The sequence below is a fragment of the Megascapheus bottae genome, chromosome 10, assembly GCF_031878675.1.
Source record: "Megascapheus bottae isolate mThoBot1 chromosome 10, mThoBot2.hap1, whole genome shotgun sequence".
In the NCBI taxonomy this organism is placed as follows: domain Eukaryota; kingdom Metazoa; phylum Chordata; class Mammalia; order Rodentia; family Geomyidae; genus Megascapheus; species Megascapheus bottae.
Window position 1 is genome coordinate 20,398,752 of NC_143518.1, and position 19,581 is coordinate 20,418,332.

The window sequence follows — 19,581 nt, forward strand, 5'->3', positions numbered from 1 at the left end:
TATCACTCCTCCTGGACGTTCTCCCACCTCCCACTGGCTGCTCAGACCCCAACCCTACCCCAAAGCCAGCCTCTGCAGAGCTCTCCTTCAAGACATATGTGCCGCTGACTCATTCTCCTAGCTTGTAACAAAGCTGGAAACTTTTAATTTTCCACTTATTATCTTCTCGCACTCTTCTTCCTACTTCATCTTGCTTCACGTTATGAATTATGTACAGTACTTCTGGTACTCAAGGAAGACCCTTTGTCAAATCTGTACAAAGGAGAATTCATGAGTGATTTGGATCAACCCAGAATCTCTCAAAATAACAAAGAGGCCTGCAGGCCTGCAGAGAATCTGAGCACACAGGCACACATAGTGGGGTGTAACTACTCTGTGGAGATGAGACCCTCTGAAACCTCATTCACACACATGGACAGTAATTTACCCTGAGGGACTAAAGTCCATCAGTACTCTAATAAGCTGCTCGGGGCAGGGGAGGCAGGATGCATATGACCTCACTAGGTGGGAAGAGAAGTAGGAAGATGCCCTGCCTCGACAGGCAACTTACTGAGGGCTCTGTGAAATCTGTAGGTCTAGAAGATTTTATTTATTTGTTTCTTTCCTTATTTTTGTGCCAGTAGTAGATCTGAGCTCAGGGCCTAAGTGCTGTTCCTTTTGGAGGGGCTCAAAGCTGGTGTTCTATCACTTGAACAATATAGCTCTACTGCTGGCTTCTTTGCCAGATAATTGAAGATACAAGTCTCTTGATTTTCCCTGCTTTGGCTGGCTTTTGAACCACAATCTGCAGATCTCAGCCTAGTTCAGAAGAGGAACTAGGATTACAGGAGTAAGACACCCAAACCTGGCCACTTGCTTGTTTTAAATAAGTTGCAAATGAACACAATCTCGCCACAGGAGCCTGCTTCCCCAGTGTCAAGGCATAGAACATCCTCGGGACTCTCGCAAGAAGAGGCCGCATGCGGCCCAGTCCTGTGGCGCTTCTGCCTTACCCCACAGAAGAGAGAACGGAGCAGCACACAGGATCCTCAACAGTCTCATCACTCTCCTTCCTCACCGCCCACAACCTACTTGCTAACAGCACCAGAACTCCAGCTTAAATAACCTACTTTGCAGTTGATTTAGCTCTAAATGGAAGTCGTAAGACAATGCAATGAATAACCTAGGTACAAAAGAGTGGCTTGCATCCCTCTCCTGCTCTCTCACTTGTGCACACGCACACATTGGAAATTACACTCTGTGTCAATCTCTCCTGGGTGTGGCATTGCCCACAGTCATAGGCAGGGAGACTGGTGAGGATGGCAGGTCAGAGTGTATCCCCAGATTGACCTAAGCTTTACATTTAACTGCAGTGGGGTTTATGGTGACAGGAAGCACGGACACCTCCTGTTTGGGAAGGGGTCTCTTGATGACTTGGCTAGTCATGGTGCCTCTCTGCTATTCCCTCCCAACCTGGTCCTAGGGCAATGTTCCAGAGAGGTTATCATACCACTCCAGTGCCACTTGTCATTGAGATAGGAGAGTGAGAGGCCCAGATTGGGAGAAGCAAGCTGCTGACAGATGCTGCCAGGCCAGCTTGTGAATGTGTGCCTACATGAAATATGGTCCTCCAGATGTGCAAAGGTCAGCTGCCCTTTGGCCCCTCCCAGCCTTCTACTGCTAAATCAGCTTGTGGCTCTGATTCAACCAGGGCAGCTGGTGCCCTCTGCAAAAGGAACCCTAAAAGGCAGGATAGGACACACACACTAACATTTGGATAATGATAGAATTCACACTCCCCTTTCTTTTCTCCACCTTTCTTAGAAATCCACTATTTTCCACCAAAATATTCTGGTAGGGGGCTTTGTTTTATAACACCAAAGAAATAAGTGACAAAGGTCATAATATTATGATGTGTTGTGCACAAAGTAGAAAGATCTTAGTAATATTTTCAATATATATTCTACCTTTCTTCCAAGGGTTCCCATTGACCATATCTGTCAAAACACATTTATTTAAAGATGATGCATGAAAACTCCAGCATTGTAAATTTCAATAATAAAAATTCTTCTAACAGGAATGTTCACAACCTTCGGGTAGTTCAGTAATATTTCAAGTTTATAAAGCATTAACCTGGGGGAACAAAATTCTTACATGTGCATTCATAGTTCATTTCACAATCTCCAAATTGACAAAAGGGGAAAATATGTCTCTACATTCATGTGACTTGCCTATAGTCATTAAAGAGCCCAAGGAGTAGAAAAACAAACAAACAACAAAGAAAACCCAGGGCTGAGACCCAAGTCCTCAGAGTAGACTCCAACACCTGCTACTACCCAGTTCTGAAGGAATTGATTCTACCAATCTTTCTACAGTCCTCTTTTATTTTTTCTTTTGGCAGTAGTGGGCTTCAAACTCAAGGCCTTGCTCTTGTTAGGTAACCACTCTACCACTTGAGCTCCAATTCAGTTCCTTTGCATGCTTTTGGCCCAGGCCAGCCTTTGACTGACTCCTGCTCATGGATCCCATGTAGCTGTGATTACAGCTGTGAACCACGGTGCTCAACTTGTTTGTTGAGATTCAAGTCTCACTTTTTTTTTTCCTGGCTGGTCTCTAACATCTAGCATCCTGTTCTACATTTCCTGAGTAGCTGGGAATACAGAAGTGAACTATTATGCCTAAAAGTCGTTTAGTAACAAGCCATATTATGACTACTATTTCCTCCTTAAATTAATGTAAAAACTAGAGCAGGGCACTGGTGGCTCATGCCTGTAATCCTAACAACTCATGAGGCTGAGATATGAGGATCGCAGTTCAAAGCCAGCTTTGCAGGAAGGTTCAGAAGACTCGTATCTCCAATTAACCACCAGGAAACCAGAAGTGTAACTGCGGCAAAAAGTGGTAGAGTGCTAACTAGCCTTGAGCCACAGAACTCGGGGGGACAGTGCCCTGGCCCCGAGCTCCAGCCCCAGAACTAACAACAACAACAAAAATTGATGTAAAAACCAAAATGTCACTAGAATTGAAGAGCAAGGCATGAAGCTAATAGCTATATTCTACATTTACAAATAAATTATTTAAATCAATATAATTACATTAATAGATTATATTGATCTATCCTAATGGCACAATCCATCTTAGCAACGATTTATTTTTCACTTTCAAAGATCACAGAATTTTCACAAAGCCAAAACAAAAGAACTGAGACTTACAATTAGGTTAACTTTTTCTTTGACCAAGACAGGACATTAATATTTTAAATTTTTAAATTTAATTTGAAGTTGAACAAATTTAATTTTAGGAAAAACTATCTTGTCATTATTTTCTCATTATGCCAGGCTGGCAAAGATTGTAGCTCAGGCTCAGGATAGCCCTTTAGAAGCAGGGCTGTTGCAGAAATACAGATGGGGTCTGTCTTAACACCTCAGGGTGGGGAGGTAGGGGAAATTCTACAGTACCCTGAAACCTTGAACAGCTACAATATAAACATTCCCCAGCAAGAACTGTATCAACCAATAGTCAGGATGCATTTGGAAGCCATCTTTGTAACAAGTTGAAGTATGCTTACCAGTATATATACAACATAACTAAGTCTCTAAGTGAGGGCAGGACAATATTCAGTACATAGAACAAAGACTTGGAACAAATTGATGCTAAAGAGTTGAGAAGATGATGGGTAAGTTTGCTTTACACAACTCTGCAGCCATTTATGCAGCAAAAGTGCATAACATCAAGTACTCACATAGTAAGAGATGAATGTATTTCCTAAGCATATCATATGGCTCATCTCATACAATTGCTGTGAGGCTTTGAGGTAGGAACAGCAGGCAGTATTATGCCTGTTGCTGATGAAATAACTGATGACACCTGAGTATATATTCATCCATACAATAGCTGAGAAAGCGAGCTGGAGGATTTGGCTGGCCCTCATGAGGCTCAGGACAGGAGGGCACCAATGGCCACTTCTTGAGCCTCAAAGCAAATGCCAAACCCAAGCTGTTGTAAACATAGGCAAAAAGTGGAACTTGTGAAAGCTCTAGTGAAAGTGAATGCAGCAACAGGGAGAGGTTCAAAAAACTGTGTGTGTGTATGTGTGTATCTGTGTGTGTGTGTGTGTGTGTGTGTACATGCGTGTATCTATATGTGCAGAACAGGAAGGGAGGGGATCAAGGAATGATGAGAAGAAGAGGAAGAGGAGTTGAGTACCGGTGGGTCATACCTGTAATCCTAGCTACTTAGGAAGCTAAGATCTGAGGATGAATGTTCAAAGTCAGCCTAGGCAAAGAAGTCTTGATACTCGTATCTCCAATTAACTAGCACAAAGCTATAAATGAGATTGAGATGTAAGTGGTAGACAAGGCCTTGAGTTCACATCACAGTATTGGTACAGGAAAAACAAAAGGGAGAAGAAAGGTGATGGGTGGAATAAAGCAATCTCATTTAGTGGCTGTTCCTATCACATGCCATCCTTGAGAACTGGACATGATTTTTCATTTTCTATTATAAAAATCTAATTGTCTTTCAGGTTGCTTAGGTATGGGTTTCTTTAAAAGCATCTTAGAGCCAGATTTCAAGCCAACAAGGCCACTGTATTACAGAAATAAACTGCTAATTACATGCAAATAAATTACTTTCCCCCTACTTTTCCTATCTCAACTCCCTCCAACCCCCCACCACACACATCTGTCAGCTTTTTATTTTATTATCATTCAGAAGGTAGTAAGTACATTACTTTCTTGATCCTTGTTACCCCTTCCATGTTTTTCTCCCACTTCCCCCCCCCCTCACCTGTCAGCATTTTAGTGAAGGTGGGGCTGTAGGGACTGTCCACCGTCAATCAGCAGCATGTCCCTTCTGTACAACCCACCCATCTGAAGACAGACATGTGTTGTGTACAGCTGGGGAAGTCTGTCTGGAAATGAGGGCATCATGGTGGATTCATAGAGCTATTTCAAAGTAAACCCAGCAATGGACTCACCCATAGATTCATCAGAGGACCTATCTACTTACCCAACCTGAGAGTACTATGATTGACACCAGAGACATAACAACGTTCATATAGGGTAAAAGACCAGGGCATCAAAAAGACAACTAATGAATGGGAAACTGGGAAAACTCTAAGTGTGTCACTGACATTTAAATCTGGAAGAGAAAGCTCAGGGGAGACTCCTCCGCCTCTATCCAACCTTCTCAGTCATAGTGAGAGAAGGTTCTATAGAGTTCTGCAAGGGAAACTGAGTCATGAATTCAAGCTTGGCATAATGCTAGTGGATGGCGCAAAGTGGGTAGACTGAGAAATGGGAAGGACCCAGTCTGTGAGGATGAGGAGATCTGAAAACTGGGAAGTGGAAATAGGTGCTTGGCTCATCTACTCTGAAAAAGTGGTTTAAAAACTAATAATACTTTACAGCATGGCACTATGTGCCAGCCATATGCACAGGGCTTTTATTCATACCATTTCTGTAAATTATCACTGCACCTCTGTAAAATGGGCATCAGAATAATACACACCTAACAGATAAGGAAACCTGAGCACACAGTTCAAAAAGTCACTGGAGTTGCATGAGGCACAAAGATCCAATCAGATCTCCTAACCACTATGATATTCTCTCTTTAGCAGCAGAATGCATAGTTTTTGAAACAAGGCTATCATCAGAACACTAATACATAAGAGTTCTAAAAAAGCATTTAGTATAAATGGATTCATAATATAAAACATTTACTGAATACCGTCTGTAAACTAAGATTGTTTCTAGGAAGATAAAAATTTGAAATAGAGGTTAGAGATGACTATTGCAGTCTTTAATCAGCTTTGGCATCCAACTTATTTGATTTTATTCTCACATCACTGAGAAAATGTTGAATCATACAGAAAAAGTAATCATGTGTTCACTTATATCACTTTATGCAGGCAAACAAGCTTAGGCCTGAATTTCTTAAGAAAAAGACTGACACAGAACGGCAACCTTTCTAATCAGCAGTACATTCACACAAAGTTCAAGAACATGTAGAATGGGCAGGTGGCACTTGACTCCAAGTCTGTACAAAAACACATGAAGCCAGCTGACCACAGGCAGTCTCCAAGTGAGACCGAAAGCGTGATGGCAGCATATGGCTTGTTAAATGACATTTTACCAATTTTCTGTTTCTCTACTTCTACGATTTCTTTCTCTACAGTTGAAGATTAAAGAACTCAAGCATACATGAAGATACAACATACAACACAGAATAATCTTCCTCCAAAAAGACTATTAAGTTTTTGACAGATTATATAATTGATGTCACTTGGATTCAAGGAAATGTGGTAGACAAGAGCCATATTTTAGAAAAAGAAAATTGAAACAATTTGTATAGATGCTATTAAAGAATAACTATGAATGGTAAGTCCATGATTCAGGGCAAATATCAGTAAGTAGCTTAGAGATGGTAAATGGGGAGAGAAAAGAGAGGGTGAGTGTCTAGGGGATGCGGTGTCAGTGGTCTTCTCTGACCATAAGAAGGTAATAAAGACTTGTCCGTTCCATGAATCAGAAATACTACACCAAATCACAGTGGAAGGAAGATGTGACACTGCCTTAGACTGTCCCCAAGAGGAAAGGACCTAGGTTCTGCTTGAAGGAGAGGAGAACTAGAAAGCATCCTGGTTTCTCTGGGGCCAGTCGCATATGTGCAGTTTCTTTCTTTAGAACAGTGTGACTTTCCTAAAGCTCATGTCATATGCCTTTACATCTAGATGGTCAAAAACTATACTTGCTAGGTCATGTTCATAAAAACCTGCCTTGTTATGACCTCTACCTCTATGCCTCTCCATGAGTACATGGACTCCTGGTTCCTATTTTGGATACCCAAAGAAGGAAGGGAAGTTGGCAGACCTCCCTTAAACATTCTCTAGAAACAGCCAGGTTCCAGTGGCTCACACCTGTTATCCTAGCTATGCAGAAGACTGACATCTGAAGACCCTGATTCAAAGCCAGCTTGGGAAGGAAAAGCCCTTAATACTCTTACTTCAAATTAACCACCAAAAAGCTAGAAAGTGAGCTGTAACTCCAGCAGCAGAAAAGCTCAGGAGCAGTGCCCAGGCCCTGAGTGCAAGCCCCAGGACCCAGCATACATACACATACAAAAAAAAGTAAGTTGTCCAAAAGCAAAGTACTGAACACAAGGGAGCATGAGGCTCCTGTCTCGTCCTCCCTCTCATTGAAAGAGGCTAAGATGTAGGTTGAAAGAGAGAGGGTAGGACAACAGGAACATGGGATGAAGCCTCCATTGGGAGGTGAAGCTGATGTCTCCTCACCACATGTGAAGATGGAGGGAGCAGGATGGGTGATCTCTACATATCACTTCCAATCCATATGGAGAGTTAAGTGCTTTGGGAGTTGAGAAAGAAGGCTCTCTATCCTTCTTCACACCTAACAACTTTTAAGGACAGTTTCTGAGTCTTGTCCCTTAAGAAATGTTTTGGAGGGAGGGCCAAGGGGGGGGTATATATATTGATAGGAATGGAGGGTAAGCGAACACAGTATATTCAATGTACATTATCAAGTTACATTGAATTATGAGATGTGAAGATAGGAGGAATTGGACAGGGAGAGATAGAGAACATTGATCAGTTACTCCTAATTTGAGTTAGAGAATTGTAAGATCTACATCATCAGCAAAGAAATGTACACCTATAACACCTCAGTGGCCATAAAGTAAATGATGCCCCCAAGTCAACTGTCAAGATTTCCAACACTGTGGGCTAGTCGTCTGTTCCACAGGCTATTTAATATTTATTACTATTAATTATCATTGGCAACCTTTGTTCCCCTACTCTCACTTTAAACAGTTCAAGTGCACTCAAAGATCTCCAGAAACTCACTTTACATTCACCAGTCCCCACCCTACCGCAGTCCTCCCAGAGATATCTGAGCATGTATCTCTCAGCTACTCACTGGCTTCTATTTGCCTATAATTACAAGACTACATGTGTACCTCTGCATGAGACCTGTCACCCTTCTGAGAATGAAGTGGATAAATGACTTCCTGAGAGCCCACTGTGTGCCAATCACTAGATGTGAGACAAACAGCGCATAAAGAATGAACTCATGGCAATCTATCTGGTGGGAGGCAGAGCGTGCCTGTTTCTTCAGTATTCTCCCACTTTGTGAGCCATTATCACCCTCCCTGAGCCGAGCAATTATAGGCACATGGTACGGTGGTTCTCAAACTCCAGCGTGGCATTGAAATGCGAGGTAGGCTTGTTAAAGATAGTTTCCTTTCATCCTAGGTCTGGGGATCCTATACGTAGACTAAGGCCCAGGAATCTGCCATTGGAGATGATGCCTAGATGATTGTAAGACAGACTGCACTCTGAGGAGCCCTAAAAGACATTACTCCATAACTCTTTCTTCCAGTGAATGATCAATTGAAGAAAATCTGAGACCTCTTGGCTTGTCTAGTGTGGTGGAGACTGGCAGTGTGCCATCCCTGCTTGGCCGAGTTTCCCTAAGCATTTGGGCCCCAGAGTGAACTTGTGAAAAGGTAGGGGGCTGAAACAGCTGTTGACTCATCAATCATCACGTCCAGTTAATTTCTGTCTGCTAGGATTGGAGACAAAACACCTAAGTCCTAGTGTTGCCTGAGAACAGAGAGATCATGGTGCATAACTGTATAAGACATCAGGTACCTGAGGCCTTTGATCATGGATTAGAAATTAAACTGTTTATTAGAGTAGGCTAAAAGCAAGCAATGAAATGCCAAGCCAGCCTAATGACTCTGTACAGACAAAAGACTGGGAGAACAGTCTGACACATGGTGTGACATTCAGGCCCTAGATCAGGAGGCAAACAGCATATATGGAATAAATCCCCAAAACAATAGCATCTCTGCTTTGTTAAGAAACCAAGAAGGTGATACAAAGAATAGGAATAACTTCGAGTCAGAGACAGTTTAGGCGAGAATAGTGTGAGAAAGCAATAGTGTGAGATACAATTCTACTTTCTTTCCATAGAGGGAGCCATCCAGTGAAGCACTGTGGCCAGGGGTTCCTTTCTACCTGGGTTGGGTACAAGAGGAAGATTTGACAGGGCTTCCAGGAAAGACAAGTAACCAACCTAGATAGCAGGCCACTGCTGCACGTATAAACATATTGTTAAAAAGAGCTAAAATATTCTGAAAAGGAGGACAAGATTTAAGAATCTAGTAGTAGTGAAGGAGGTTGCTGGGCCTGGAGGCTACCAGCCTCTCTCAGTGGTCCTCAAGTCAACATTTGAATTGAGCTGAAGCAGAAGCAGATATTCCTGGAGTGAGCAGCAGAGATTTTACAGAATGATCAAGCTGCTCTCTGCACATGAGCAGTACACAAACACAGACAGACAGACAGACAGACAGACAGACACACACACACACACACACACACACACACACACACACACACACACACACACACACACCTTCCACTGGGGGTAGGCAAGGAGAACACCCACTTATAAATCAGAACATTTGTTTTCTAAATCTACTTTCAGCCAGGCATGGTAAGGCACAACTATAGTCCCAGCACTCAGGAGGATGAGGTAGAAAGATCTTGAGTTTAAGGCCAAAAGACCTTGTCTCAAAAGAGAAAGAGAAAGACAGAGAGAACCTAAATAAATAAAATCCACCCAAACCCCACCAAAACCTACTTCTATGCAATGAAACAGGTTTTTTTCAACTTACTCTATAGACTGAAAATTTTCCAGCAGATTCAAGACACACTGGAAAATAATCATTGTTATTCTACTCATTGTTCAAGTCTGTCCCCCTCTGTCTCCCCCACCCCTAGTGCAAATTGTCAGGTCACAGGCTTAGTCTTGATGGCCCACTCTCACTTAACGGACTCACCTGGCAAAACAGCTCTGGGATGAAGTCAACTCTCCATCTACCCTTGCCTGAGACAAAATGGCTGAGGTCAGCAGGGAAATTGCCTTGAGCTTATTTCATTGAAACCTGTCACCACTGACTCCAAGCAGGTCCTCAAGGCTTTCCAGAAACCAGACATGCTCCTACTCCATTCTCCTTAGAAAACTCTTTTTTATCCCTTCTCTTCAAACTTCCAACGTTCTCTTCCTCCCACCCTCAGATGATGACCTTATTTCCTATTTCATTGAGAAAATAGAAGCAATTGGAAGAGAATTTGTACAAGCTTCCAGCACCACAGCTACCCACATGCCAGCCTCTGCAGACATTTGTTCTGCTTTCCTTCCTACTACTATGGATGAATGGTTGAAGCTCCTAGGCAAGCCACGCCTCTACCTGTGATCTAGAAGCCACTTTGCCACATGCATCCACTCAAGGAGATCATTTCACCGATTTTCCTCCCTATCATCAGCAATGATTGTTATCTTGAACACAGCCCTCTCAATAGTCTATTCTGCCTGTCTGTCCCATGTTCTCTGTTCCTGGCAAAGAAAACACAAATGTTGGTGATCACAGCTTCCCACCCACCCTCTGCCATTCCACTCATACTACTCCTGGAATTAGGTGGTTAATGTTTAGCTTTGATTGGCAGCATTTGACCCAAATGTGCAGAGTTTCCGAAAGACTAAATACAGATACAAATTTAATAGAACCTATAAGGTAACTTGTATACATTTCTAAGACATGTATAAGGTGCTATAGTCCAAATTTTGTCTTAATTGAATACAGGTATAATTGCAAAAACAGGTTTATTTTTTTTGAGGAATTGACTTGATTGCCTTTTTTATACCCCTTTTTATGGGCCCCAAGGCACCCGACTTTCAGGTATTTTTTTCACTACTGCTCCTTCTAGTTTTTTATGTTGTTGTTGTTGTGTTGTTTTGATTTGGTTTTAACTCTTTGTCTCTCCCACATCATACCATCAGAGCTCAGCCTTGGAATCTCTTCTATTTATATTGGCTTCTTTGGCAGCCTAATCCAGTTTCATGACTTTAGCATCCACCCACTGAAAACGCTCATGTTTATATATTCAGCTGAGGCTTCTACCCTGAACTCACCCAACTTCATCCTCTTATTACCTGGAAATTTTAACACATCCAAAATGAATTCTTAATCCTTTCCCCAACCTACTTATCTACAAACTTCCCCAGCTAAATGAAAGGCAACTACATACTTTCGATTGCATTCTTTCCAGACTCACAGCTAACTGACCAGAGATTCCCAAGTACTCAGCCTTAACAGCATATCCAGAACCTTCCACCTTTCACATCCTCCAGTGGGCCTCCCTTGCCCAAGCCTCCATCTGGAGCTGTAGATCATTGGACTAACCTATGTCTCCAGCTTTTTGTTTGTTCCCATTGCCACTACTCTGAGCGAAGCATGTGGAGTGATCTTCTGTAGAATATAACTCAGGTCACATCAATCCTCTCTTCCAAACCCTCCAGTTGCTCTCTAATTCAGAGTGAAAGCCAGTCTTCAGAGGTCAGGAGCTCAACATGATCTGTCTGCTTGCTCCATCTCTTCCTGACCTCATTTTCCCAGCTTCACCCTTCGCTTGCTGCATTGCAGCACACACTGGCTTCTTTGGTGTTCTATAAATACATTCAGTAAGAAGTATCTCGTGATTTTCGCACTGTGGTCCCCTCTATCTGGGACCCTCTCTCCCTACTTGAGCACATGGCTTATTCTACCTCCTACAAGTCTTCAATGGTCTTCAATGTGTCCTTCCTGGCATCTCCATTTAAAAAGTAGAGCCCACTTCTCCCTTTCCCCATTTATTATCCATAGCCCCTGTATCACCATCTGTTACACACCCTGTTTCTGTATTTATTCTGCATGTATTTTCCACTAGACTAGAAACTGCACAAGGATAGGAACTTCCCTATGTCAATTTTTCGTTGCATTCTCAACATCTCAAACAGCACCTGACATGTTACGGGCATTTAACGAATACTTGCTAAATGAATAGTGAGTCAATAAATGAATCTCAACCAGGAATGTAAATAAAGGGTAGAAAAGACTGTATTGTAAGCTCAAGAAATAGTTTTTCCCTCTACTCCTTTTCCTGTTTGAAAAGCCTGGCAAACAAGCCTGATGACAAACCCAGGAAGAAATTAGGATGATTGGGGCTCTTTTTTCTTTCTTTCTGGTATTGAAGCTTGAACTCAGGACCCAAGCATGGTCTGCTAGCTTTTGCCTTCTAGGCTGATATTCTACCATAACTCCACTTTCAGATTATTGGTGGTTCATAAGAACCTCATGGGCTTTCTTGTCTCAAATCTCAATCCTCAAATCTCAGCCTCCCAAGTAGCTAGGATTACAGATGTTAACCACCAGTACCCCAGCCATCAGGGCTCTTCACTGGGTACAGATCCCTTTGCCTCCCAGTCTTCCAGGATCCATTTTCTGAATTCAATTCTTGGATCAGACAAATGGCAGGTATCAAGTGTCATCTATATTACAGAATTCCAGACTCTTGCAAGGACACAGGAACAGAGAGAAGTCCAGATGACCGATGGAGATATGGGGCGGGGGCAGGGGAGGATAAGCCTACTCTAGAGCATGTCTGATGCTGGATACAAATGTCTACACGTTTTCCCACCTATATACCTGGTACCTCATCATTCTAGATCTGTAAAATGATGACAGATTTCTGCCACCTATTTTTCCACTGCAGCTAGAGTGTGCTCCACTGTAACCAGCACATGTGAGTGGGATGCTGAGGGATGATGAAACACATCAGCAGTTATGTTCTCTATTCTCAAGAACCTCTGAATCCAAAGTATCCTCTGTAGGGCGGGGTGTATGGCTTAGTGGTAGAGTGGTCATCTAGCATGCATGATACTCAGGATTTGATTCCTCAGTACCATATACAGTAAAAGCTAGAAGTGGTGCTGTGGCTCAAGTGATAGAGTGGTAGCCTTGAGAAAGCTCAAGGACAGTGCCCGGGCCCTGAGTTTAAGCCCCAAGAATGACAAAGAGCAAGAAAACAAACAAAAGTATCCCTTGTAGCTACTACAATATCAGAAGTTCTTAAGTGGGAGAAAAATATGGGAAGAGGTAACATACCCACTATCTAATGAATGTAACTACAACCCCTCTATATGTAACCGTGACAATAAAATACAAGAAAAAAGAAAAAAGAGTAGCAGTTTTCCATCAACTCTGGATTGTGTTTTCATTCTTTCAATAAGGCAGAGAGTGATAAGAAGGTAAAAAAAAATAAGAAAAGCCAAGCACCAGTGACTCACTCTTGTAATCCTAACTACTGAATAGTAGTCTGAGACCTGAATAGTATCGTCGTTCAAAGCCATCCTGAGAAGGAAAGTCTGTGAGTTTCTTTCCTCCAATTAACTACTATAAAGCTGGAGATGGAGCTGTGGCACAAGAAGTAGAGTATCCAGCTTGGGCAAAATAGTTCTCTGTGGTATATAGTACCCAGCTCTGAGTTCAAGCTTTACTACCAGCACCAGAAAGCAAACAAAAACAAAATAACAAAACTGAGAGAAGAAGACAACTTATGACACTGCCACGTGGTGTGGACCAAATGACCTATGAGGAATAAGAAAGATTCTGACTAAATATCCAACTACAAGATGCCAAAGGTCAATGAAGTGTTGAAAATTCTCTTCCACTACAGGGACTGTTTGCTGGGCAATCACAATAGAGATGCAGAAAGATCTACAAAGATGGAGAATGGATGCACACTCTGGGTATTTCTGTGCCCATGTATGTCTCAACAGTAAGCAAAGAGAAGCCATTCCAGATACACAAATGAAAAATATTAGAGTTCAACAGCAGGTATTTCAGCTACCTGCAGACAGAGACTAGGAACTTATACAATAGGTACCTTAAGTCCGGCTACAAAACAGTGGATGGAGTCAGAAGACAGCATAAAACTAGAATGACAAGGAGGAACCACACTTAGATCGAAATCAGGAGAAAGTCAATTCTCTTGGCCATACCGAGCCCTGCTGAGGAGGATTAGAAGCTAATACACAAGCCACAGAACATCTGCTCAGTGAATAGCATCGATCAGAGGGACAACGGGGAAAAGGAACACCTATCAGGTTCAGGAGAAATAAAATCAATTACATTAGTAGTACAGAGGATGGTTTGTAAGGTGAGCAGACCTTTGGGAGAGTCAGTCAAAGCAAGCAGAAGCATCAGCAGAACGGTAGACAGCTTCTTCCTAACATGGATGGAGGAAAACCAAGAATACAGATGGAGTTTGACCAAGTAGAGCTGGAAGTGTGTTAGAGATTAAATTGAGCAACTCTATGTTGCCCTAACAAAGGGAACCTCCCTCTTTCTACAATAAAGCGGTAAGAGAAAAGTCATATGCAAATCAAGTTAATAATAGCCAATGGCAATGTGAAACAAGGTCACAGGGATGAGTCTGCACAGCAGGAGAAGTATGAAATCTGTCTTCAGCACTTACATCATCCATAAAATAGTTAAACTGAGCCCACAGGCTTGAGAGAACTTCTTTGCAATTTGTAAACCAGAAAGTTTTCATAAGCACTCTTCCTGGCTTGGATATAACTAGGCACCAATAAACCCTGAATATTAGTTGCCACCAGTGTAGGAAATGGGGGTCTACTCCCTTTGTGTGTTACATGAGGAAATACAGCAGCTGAGTGAACTGTATTTTCAGAGTGAGGAATGATAGGAAGGGGGAAATGATCTAGATGCACTTGGATAATAATAGCTCAGTGATAGGGTTTTGCTATATACAGAAACACAAATATATAGGTACCATTAATTAGAATGCTAAGTTAACTAGTACTTAATTCTGTGATACTAAGCCAGTATGTATATGCATACCCGTATGTGCATGTATTTGTGCATGAATTATATGTGTATATATGTGTATATGTATGTGCATGTACACATACATATAATTATCATTACAAAGTATAAGTAAAAATTAAATGGAAAAAATGTCATTTATATACTCCCACAATCTGCAGATTTTAAACCAAATCTAGTCTCCAATGTTCAATGCGCATAGCACAATGAATAGAAAAACAGGTGGATTACATGGTTTAAACTGTTACTTTCTTCCTTTTCTCTCTAAATGAATGACTCAAAGCTCTCTCTCTACTTTCAGTGCTTTGAAAAGTGATGTCCTTTCATAGTTTGCTCTGTCTAGGAATAACCAGTTACTTTTGGGAAGCCAAACCTACAGCTTGACTAGTTTCTGGATCCAACCATCTGAGTCTACTAAGAGGTCTTCTGTGAACTGAAGTTCCATGACTGACAGGCAGGGTATCAGAGAGGGTGTGAGACTGTTGTCCTAGGAGCTCAGCCAGTGAAGTTTTAAAGGATCTGAAGTTTGACTTCTTATCCCTGTTTCCTTAGTATCTCTTTCCATGATCTCCACTGTCATTTATACCAGACAGATATCTAAAGGGATGGGAATTGGAAGAGAGCACCATGAGAACAGTGTTCATGGAGCTTTTTTCCCCTAGTGCTTAGCATAGTAGCTTGACATGTAGTAGCTGTAGGAAAGAAAGGAAGAAAGAAAGAAAGAAAGAAAGAAAGAAAGAAAGAAAGAAAGAAAGAAAGAGGAAGGAAGGAAGGAAGGAAGGAAGAAAGAAAGGAAGAGAAAGCGGGCCATTTGTCAGCTTTGTCATCCCATGCAAGCCTTGGTAACATGCAAGCCTTGGCTACAGAGGACCAACAGATCACACCTATATCTTCAAATGCAACACTTCTCCTTTTACGCTTTCAATGCATTTATCACATCACTTAGGTGAGTCTACACATATAATTGAAGTACATCACTCCTCAAACCCTAAGACATGACACCAGCCACTGCAGGGCCAGGGCTATCATGTCTTGATGTGCTGGCTCATCTGAGTGACATGGCCTCCAGACAACCTTTCTATGTGAAATGAGGAGTGACTGCACTCCTCAAACTTGCCTCCTGTCTCTACTTCCAGCTATATACCACAGCTGAGAACCCATCCCATTGCTCTCCGGAGAGGAGGGGGTAGAAGGTGGGGGGAGGTGTTTCTGGATCATAGCTGAGCTTTCTAGGTTTGCAGACTATCAGCTAGTCCTAAGACGTCTAGGGTGTCCTTTGGAAATTTATCCAGACAGTGTCTATATCTTTGCATCCAGGCTTCTCAATTCTTTTGCATGCTACTAGAAAGGACATGAATGGATCCATGTTTGTAAAGCCTCTACAGAAAACTGATTCAGAACTGATTCAGTTGATGCTAAAATTTGAGGTTGTACAAGTTCCTTCTATAAAATGGTGTAGCAGTTGCATATTGCTATACATATCTTCCTATATCCTTTAATCTTTGTATTACTAATATGCCTAATGCAATGTCATTGTTATGTATGTATGCATGTATTATACTGTGTTATTTAGAGAATAAAAAAATCTATACATGACTAGTATATCCGTCATAGGCATAATGACATGGCACATGTCAGCAACAACTTAACATTTTTCTTGTATGTTTCATCCTGCTTGGCTGAATCCCATAGATATTGAACTTGTGTATAAGGAGAGGTGGCTCTACTAGGCCTCTATTAAGTACCTACATGCACAGGCCTCATGCACAGAAAACAATCCTTAAGATATAGCATTTCCTTTCTCCATACAATGTCTCACCCAATGAGCTCTAAACGGATTTAAAGGATCAGGAGTAACCAGTTACTTTGAAGAGGGCCTGTGAAAGTAAAGGCAGGCTGAGGAAGGATTTACGACTGTGTACAGATTCATTCTAAAGGCATGTGCCTTGCTCTGCCCTGGCACAAAAGGATGATAGTCTTTCATAGCTACTTTCCCAAATGAAGTGCCCACCATGACTTCCTGTGCCTCAAACCCTTCACCTTCCCGTCCTTCTTTTATTTTCATCTCTCATGCTTTGAACTTGGACTTGGAACCATGCTTTGGGATGTTTTAGCAAAATCAGACTCTAGAAAGCAGATGAGATTTCGTGGTCACCTTGCCTCATTTCTGGCTCCCTGCAGGATTTCTCCAACATCCCTGACAGGAGGCCAGACAGCCATGTCTCTTACACCAACTTGGAACCTTCCAAACATGTCTGATTACACCAATTACCAAGATCTATAAGAAGCATATCTGTACCAATATATAGAGCTGCCCCAAACAAGAATTTCCACAGAGGGAAATTGGGAATCTGAATTTTCACTGAGTACTCCAGGTCAATCTTAGAATTATTCATGCTTCCTTCCACTGTACATATAATGCAGTCGTATTAACAGTGACTGAGCATTAAAACCAGCACAGAAGCTTTAAAAATTGTCAACAACAAGCCTTCACCCCAATGTATTCCTACTTCATTGCCCTGGATTAGAGTCCTGGTGATATAATTTTTGAAGTTCCCAGCTGACTCTAATGGATAACTGTGGTTGACAAACACTGTAACAGCTTCCAAACTTAATGGTCAGTTCTCTGAGTAACCAAGACGCTTACACCTATTAATACACCTAACTGTACCCACCATCATGTTAAACCAACAGACTCTATAACTTAAAACAATCTGATTTAACTAGTTTGCTCATCCATCTGGTACAGAATGCAATCTCTTAACTGCGTTAAAAGGCTATGTATGTCCACAGTTGAGTATGCACGCCCTTAACCCACCCCCAGCCTTTCCTGCACCCCAGATGAAGCTATCCCAACCACACCGGAAGGCCCTTCTAGGTTCCTGCCCTCCTCCTCCTCCCTCCTACTAGCTCCACTCACATTGTACAGCACGGTGGTCCACCCTTCCATGGTGATGCACTGGAAAACAGTCAGCACAGCAAAAAGGATGTTATCAAATTGAGTGATTCCATCATTGGGGCCGATCCAGTCCTTGCATTCATAACCAGCTGGGCAGCCCTGCACACCACATGGATGAGGAGGGTCAAATCCTTCTAGAATACCTGTGTATATATTTGGAGGGTGGGAGATAAATGACATGGCACTTAGTATGAGTTGGTTATGACCCCAGAAATCCACAATTCTACAACACAGAGATTTTCCCTTCTTGCCTCATGATCACTCTCCTCCCTGTCCCCATCTACTTCCCTGTATCCATCTCCCACTTTATGCACCTTGTATGCAACTCAGGTTTCTCTGAAAATGGTGCCTTTCCTCCACTTTCATAGGCTCCAGCTTCTATCCTAACCTGCATTATTGCAGGGATAGCCTAGATCATCCAGTCCTATAAAGTTTCTTTGATAAAGGCAGATTGTACTCATTTTCCAACTCTGAGTTTTTTTGCCTGGGTTTCTGGGGGAAAGTTGTACATTACTGGGTTCCTTTTTAAATGACCTTTAAGTAGTTGTACAAAAGAATTACCAATTCAAGAAATCAGTTTATGAATACAATGCATCATGATGGATGTCATCCTTAACTATAGCCTTTTAGTGGGGCTTAACTCCTTATTTTTCTTGCATGAACCTGTAGTTTTAAATAAAAGGTAAAAATGGAAATTCTTTGAAGTCTTTACATAAAAAAACATAGTACCTACTTTTGAGATGCTTCAACCTATCCCCCTGTTATCCTAGGTTACTTTACTCAACTTGAAAAAAAAGATATAGAGATGAGAATCTAGGATTTATACATCCCACAAACTCCCCAAAGTTCAACTGCAAGTCCAGCTCAGAGCTCCCTCAGGTATTCCACATATGACATAGGCCAAAATAGAACATGGAAAAAAACTTCATGGCAGTTTCTAGTCTAATTCTGGTGTCCTAGGGCTCTAGCTATAGCCTAAAAGGCTATTATTTTTGAGTATCAGTTTCAAATAGATAAGTGTGTGTGTGTGTGTATGTGTACACATGTGTGCTTGCACACTGTTACGGACACTTAAACTCAGGGCCTAGATACTGTCCCTTAGCTTTTTCTCTAAAGGCTAATGTTCCATCAGCTGATCAACAGTTCCACTTTCAGGTTTTTGGTTGTTAATTGGACTTAAGAGTCTCTGATTCTCAGCCACCTGGATAGCTAAGATAACAGGCATGAGCCACCAGCACCTAGTTCACATAAAGGTTTTTACACTGGTTGTGCCTCAAAAGGCTGCTGACATTGGAGCTTCTCAGCCTAATTCTAGGGTTTGGAACAGGACATATTATTTAGGGCTCCAAATGTCCTGAAATTGCCAGCCCTTATGACCAGAAGGGAGAGAAAGAGGAGTAAAGGTGGTAGAAAATACCTGAATTGTTCATGAAGCATGCACGGTGTAACTTCCCACTGTAGAATTCCAAGCCAATGATGGCAAACATCAGGATGGCAAAGAAAAGCAGAAGGCCAATCTGCAGGAGAGGCACCATGGCCTTCATGATGGACTTGAGCACAATCTGCAGGCCTGGAGGGAGAGAGGGAAGAGAGGGAGGACATGAAGCCCTAGGCGGAGGGCAAGTCTTTGGGTGAAAGAAAGAACCATCACTCCCGAGATGACACTGCCTTTCACAGAAATAGCCAGAACAAATGAAACTGAGGATGACCACCACAACTTCCTCTTCTTCCCCTTCCTTTCTCTTCAATCTTTCTTGTTCAGTTACATGCTAGTTTATTACCCTTCCTCTTATTCAATTTATGTTGTCTTCTGGATTCCTCTTTATAGAAGAAAGGTATTCGAATGTGTTCCTTCCCTAAAGGAAGTGAAGCTTCTCCTTGCTAAGCTACAAATT

The 19,581-nt window shown here is 42.0% G+C and overlaps 1 protein-coding gene across 1 annotated transcript in view; it reads right to left on the bottom strand.

The window, feature by feature from the left end:
- Cacna1e (calcium voltage-gated channel subunit alpha1 E) overlaps positions 1–19,581 on the bottom strand; it is a 446,101-nt gene that overhangs the window by 189,825 nt on the left and 236,695 nt on the right. The window contains exons 7-8 of the mRNA XM_090340308.1: positions 19,104–19,256; positions 17,648–17,829 (exon numbers count right to left, since the gene is read on the bottom strand). Coding sequence (XP_090196434.1) covers positions 17,648–17,829; positions 19,104–19,256 — 335 coding nt within the window. The remainder of the gene's footprint in view (positions 1–17,647; positions 17,830–19,103; positions 19,257–19,581) is intronic.